Source organism: Arachis ipaensis, chromosome B03 (assembly GCF_000816755.2).
Source record: "Arachis ipaensis cultivar K30076 chromosome B03, Araip1.1, whole genome shotgun sequence".
In the NCBI taxonomy this organism is placed as follows: Eukaryota; Viridiplantae; Streptophyta; class Magnoliopsida; order Fabales; family Fabaceae; genus Arachis; species Arachis ipaensis.
This window is the reverse complement of record NC_029787.2, coordinates 27,621,651-27,627,605: the sequence shown is the minus strand read 5'-3', so window position 1 is coordinate 27,627,605 and position 5,955 is coordinate 27,621,651. Positions and strand designations below refer to the sequence as shown.

General features: G+C 34.1%; 1 protein-coding gene across 1 annotated transcript; it reads right to left on the bottom strand.

The window, feature by feature from the left end:
- LOC107634329 lies at positions 1,819-2,663 on the bottom strand. The gene is made up of 3 exons (XM_021117241.1): positions 2,532-2,663; positions 2,125-2,217; positions 1,819-1,956 (listed from the first exon to the last, which is right to left on the bottom strand). Exons 1-3 carry the CDS (start codon positions 2,661-2,663, stop codon positions 1,834-1,836), a joined length of 348 nt encoding a protein of 115 aa, XP_020972900.1. The 3' UTR covers positions 1,819-1,833.

Genomic DNA, 5,955 nt, shown 5'->3' with positions numbered 1-5,955 from the left:
GGTTAGGTTCTCTCCCCCCTGCAGTTTTACCTTTTCAGGAATCGGATGAAGAAGCATTAAGAAGAGTTATACTGCATTTGGTTTATATGTTATTGTATTGATTAGATTATTTTCTTCCCTCGCCTTTGTTATTACAATTTTGTAAGAGGGATAGGAGTTATATATATATATATATTGTATTATAAGATATTATATAAGAAATCTTGTATATGAATCTATGGTTGCTTGTTTTTTTTAAGATAAGGTATTTATTTTCGGTTTTCAAAGAAATCAGTGATACGGTGTTGAGTCACAGGTTCCTATTTTAATATTAAGTATTTAAAGTAGTTGTAATACTTCTTGCTGTCAGAATGACATAGCCGGAAGCGTGACATTCTGGTAGTGAGGGTGTTATAGCTCCAGAAGACCTACTTCCTAAATATTTTGGTGATAGAATCTCACTCTCCTGATCCAATCCCTACAACAAAAATATAATTATTATGAGCACAAGAAATGCAAGAAAAAGGCATATATTGATATATATTTTAGGTTTGATTTAATTTATAAGAAAAGAAAAGAAAACACACACAAAAAATGTTACAACTATTATTTCTCATTATTTTATTTAGAGTCAAATGCTGGAAATTAAGAATGTAGGTCCAAAAATCCTAAACTAGTTGACACTAGGGAACACATTACGACATTATCTACTAAGAGAATTAGCACAAAAAATGATTATCCAGACCAACAAACGTAAATTCTTGCTAGACATTTGGGAGAAGGAAAAAACCGAAAGATATGTCATACAAACCCCGCTAGGATGTTTGGTTTCTTATTGAAAACCTCAAAATCATGATTTGGACAAGTGCTATAAGAGAATAGCTTTTCAGTTTTGCCAACTCCATAGTTTTGCAGTAGAAACCAAACATGCTCACATAATCTTTGGAGTTTGATTAGACCTCAAAAATCTTTGGAGAGGAAGCTCAATCCCTTGAAAATATATGGTTCATAACTTTAATCATCTTTGTATCATAAAATTAACACTCCCTAGTAACTGGCACCCACACTTGAACAGCATTACAAAATAATTCATAATTTTAGAATTCATCTAATTCCAATCTTACAAAATCCACTTAAATAAAGCACCAGAAGATCCGACAACCATCTACATTTTAGCAATTATAAAAGAATTTAGTAATATATGAGGAGCAACAACAATCCCAAACACCATTCTATGCAGGCTGTAGCATATTAAAGCTATAATTGATACAGGAAACTATATCAATATTCAATATATTTCTTGCAATGTTTTTAATTTATGAATTAATCCATAAATAGCTATAAGATTATAACCTCCTAATCTAACAACATTCCATTAATGAATTGAGGAAGGATTTCCTTACTATGAACCTAAGAAAAAAACTGAAGGAGATAAAGCAAAGGAAAAAAAAAGAGGATAATTGTATTTGTACCTGTGAAACTTGTTGAGTAGAGAACATTCCAGCCAATTATATTGGAATTTTATCTCCTTCCTTAGAAGCAATATAGGAGACTAGCGCTTGCAATATGCGCCAACATCATTTGAAGAACCTAAATTTATTTGACTAATCCTTGTAGTGTTGTTCTTAAAAGCAACTGTTGGAACAGCTCCCATGCCTAAACCTCGAACACGACTAGGGTGCTCTTTCCCAAAAACTACTCTAAGAGCATCAAGAGGAGAATTAACAGTTGATTCTGTCGGTTGTTGGCTCCTATGTGCTTCAATCTTCTCCTACATATATAAAAAGAAAGAGAAAGAATAAAAAATAGTATTATCTTATAAAAAAGAAAGAAAAAGAAATACAAACAAGTTACTTATTGCACTTTAGTCTTACCGCTATTTTTTTTAGCATTTTCATTAACATAACTTCCATCTATTTTCTTGTGAGTGATGTCCCACATTTGAACCCTACTAACTTCTTTTCCCATATCTTCCGTCTAAAATTGAAGAAAAGTAGAAAGACTCGATCAAAAAATAGCAGCCTCAATCATGTATATATCATTCATCTAATTATTATTTGAGATAGATTAGATATGCAAAAAATTAAGAGATGATGCATACATTATATTTGAGATAGATTAGATATGCATGCATTAATTGATTACCAATTCAGCCCTTCTTCTTGTAATTGATTTAGCACCTGAAGTATGAGAAATTATTTGTTTTTGCCGAATTTCTTGATTCCTCTTACAAAGATTCTGCAAGTTAAATTTGGACACAATTAAATAGAGGCAAACATGCATTCAACATATAACAAAGCTTATAAAAAGAGAGCCAAGAAAATAATAATAATAACAATAATAATGGTTTCAAGAGAGCAAAAGAGTGCGCAGCACTACTGCATGAGAAGCTATCATTGATTCATTACCAACTCTATATAAAATAAAATACAAGAGCAGGCAGCAGCAATATCTGCTTCATATAAGGCTTCTTAGTGGGTATGCCTAATAATTATATATATTCCAAAGGATGTAAAAAAGAACAACATTTAACTAGGAGAGTAAGTACTTACCTGAGTTTCAGGCTTCAAACGATATTCTACGAATAAAGCCCATTGATCAGGAGCAATATCTTCTAGTGCATTATTTATGATCTTGGTTTTACTCAACCTCGGATCATAAAAATCATTCCAAAGCTTTATCATGTGTCTGAGACGCGTGTGAGGATCTCCTGATACTTCTCTTCAGACTGCTGCAACTGCTGAGCCTATTGGTGAAGGCTCTGGGTGAGCTCCAGCACCTGCTCCCTCAAATCAATGTTGTCCTTGGGATCAACGGGCCAACTGGTGGCAGAGGCGGATAAATGTCTCAGTGTGGAGATGCGGAGGTTGTCGGTGAAGAACGATCCTAACCCATAGACGCAGTTCTTATATGGCTCAGATGTGGTCTTGTGCCAAAGAGTGTCAGGATCGACTTCATCTGTAGTGGAGTTGTCATTGTCGTCTCTGGTCTACTGAGATTGCTGGGTTGTAGCCTCTGCCAATCTCTGCATGTAGGACTTCTATATAACACATGTTATGATTAGGATTGCAATTAATTGAAAATTGAACTTTATACCTTATAATGTTTACTCACATAACGATCCGCAACCCGCTAGTCAGCTAATCTCTCTTTGTTCTCCTTTAAGGTGTGGGTGTACTTGAAGGTCTCCGCCGTCGTCGCATCATGACTCAACGACTTAGATTACGCAGGTTGAAATAACACGTTAAATCAAGTTATAATGACATTATATTTCAAAAACAAAACGAACTTAATAACAAATTGAAACAAGTTACATACCAGCCTAACCTTTGTCTTCATAAAAGTCGCTGACCCACTAGTATACTTTGACGACCTGACCGATGCTCTGTTAACTCTATTCGTGAGATGGTAATGCTTGAACCCCTGATTAGTCTCCCAATGGACGTACAATGCCTTCTTAAGGTCCTAGCGGAGCCAAATAGTGAGGTGGTCGTGTCGCTCACGTATGTCCTCCATCATCTGCTATAGCCTACCCTAGCCATCCAATGGTCGAAAATCTTCCTGATCATGATGTTGTGCATCTTGTCCCATATAAATTTTTCCTGCACAAAGAACGTTTAGCACTAGTTAATCGAAATTAAATACATAATTAAACAAAATAGAAGATATAAACTAAGTAAGGTTTGAATATGTAGAGTTTTTACCACCCACTTCTGGAACCATTGCTCTCTGGTCTCAGCAGGGATCTTTGTGTAGCTCGGCCACGTATGGTCATACATAAGCTTGATGACATTAGCACACTCCTATGTACATGCATTGTTATTTGGCACAAACCTATCAATGGAAAACTTAAGATTAGTAGTTTACTAAAAATTATTTAAAGTAATCTATAAACTTCATTATATTTAGACTTTTTAAAAATTTCGACAGAGTTTCATCTATAAATAGAATGCACCACAAACTCTATCTGTCAACAATGAACCCTAAACAATTAACAAACAAACTAATATGGAATTATATGACTTAAGCAGCAACATCCATCAACAATCAAGTAGTATGCATATATAACTAAATATCTTAACAATCTAAATCCATTGACCTAAATCTAACCTATCTTAAAAATCTAAATCCACTAAAACTAGAAAATTGAGTGTAACTAAACTAAACTAACTAAATAAAATAGTATGCATATAAAAGACTTCAAATAGTACTCACGTTATCAAACCATCAATCCAAATTGTCATCCGTCTGGTGGGAGCTGGTGGAGGGCCATCTGGCTGGGATCAGTGAGAGGATTCTGGCACCACGGTGTCTATCACTGGAGGCATCATCATCGTCGAAATAGTGGGCTGCTGAGCAGATGGAGGTGGAGGAGGAGTCCACTTTGGTGAAGCAGCCAGACGACTTCCTTGTTGAGAAGGTAGCGCAGCAGCAGGAGCCACGTAGTTGGGGTTAGGGACCATTATGAACTGCTGATCCCATGCATCCAAAAGATAGAATATGTGAAATTTGAAGGATGAAATTTAATTGGGCTAAGGACCAAAATTAATTTCTCAAAAATCTAAAAAGGTACTTAGGTATTTAGTCAATTAGAGATATGTTAATAAAATTGCAGTAAGGTTGAAAAAAATTCAAATTTTGTTCAAAAAGGAGAATTTGAGATAAGGTCTCAAAATACATAAACTTTCAAAAATTCATATGAATAAGAGCATGCTAAATTCAAAACATCTTCATCAAATTTAAAGGGCTATGGATACAATCAAGCAAGAGAAGATTGACTTAAAATTTCTTCAAAGTGAATCCAAAACTTCTTTAAAAAGGTTTAAAACCAAAATTCCAAGTGTATTCTTGAAATCGCAATCTCCCAAGGATATTCAAGAAGATTGAGAAATGCAAGAAAGGAAATCCATTCACATTTCAAGAAAGAAATTTAAATCAAGGAATTTGAACAAAATTCACAAGGCATGACAAATCGAACAAGTTCTCAGCTGATCCGAAGAAATACAAAACTTTTAAAGAAGGACATCCCAATCAATATCAATTTCTTAAATATTTCAAAGACCCTTTTGATGCATCAAACAATTTCAAAATTACATCAAAGAGTACATGAGTCAAGAAGAGTTTAAACATACAAAGGCAGATACCCCCAAGAAATTTAAGTAAACATAAGCAGTTAGGATCAAACAAGAATGCATTTGAACAAGGGATAGTGTTGGAAAATAATCAAACTACTTTTCAAGAAAGAAATCTCAAACAAGGACTTCAAGGCACACCATGAAAGAATAAGTCACATGTCATCAACAGAATTTCAAGACACATAACAAAATAACCTCAAAAATTAACTCCTAACGTCCTCAAACCGTGAAATTCGTGTTATCTATTACTTCTATTTCGCCTATGATAACCTGTTAACTTTCCCGTACACATAAACTATCAACATTTTGGCCAGATGTAACATCAACAGTTATGCAATGATAAGCTAACAACGTTAATCAATAGACAGTCACGTGCATAAAGCTCTAATTCTTGTTATCTGTATAAGGCCTACAACATGACAGACACTCAAACTATGCAATGAAGTATAGTCAGTCCATTTTCAAGGCTCTAATCAGGATGAACTGCTCTGATACCATAATGTAATACCCTAACTTTAAGCACCTCATGATCCAACTAAAAGTCCAGGCGCTACCTACTTAATCCTTTAATAACATACTATATTTATTTAATATTGAGGCTTCGCGAATATAAATATATTTTTTTTTAACTATGAAAGCGAAAAAGTCTTTACTTTAAATCTCTTAATCACACAATTATATCCACATAATATTAAATACATAGTATTTTTACGATTCTTCAAATACAAGTCCTACACCTCTAAAAACCGAAACAATAAACGACGAAGGAAAAAATAAAATCTAAAACTAAACCAAATACAGAAAATGAAAACACATATACTTAAAACTCTGTAGTTCGGTC

Coding starts and splice junctions, on each gene's coding strand:
- LOC107634329 (XM_021117241.1), bottom strand. CDS start 2,663: ATGATAAAGCTTTGGAATGATTTTTATGATCCGAGGTTGAGTAAAACC. Junction 2,218..2,531: donor GTTTGAAGCCTGAAACTCAG/GTAAGTACTTAC, acceptor TTTAACTTGCAG/AATCTTTGTAAGAGGAATCA. Junction 1,957..2,124: donor CAAGAAGAAGGGCTGAATTG/GTAATCAATTAA, acceptor CTTCAATTTTAG/ACGGAAGATATGGGAAAAGA.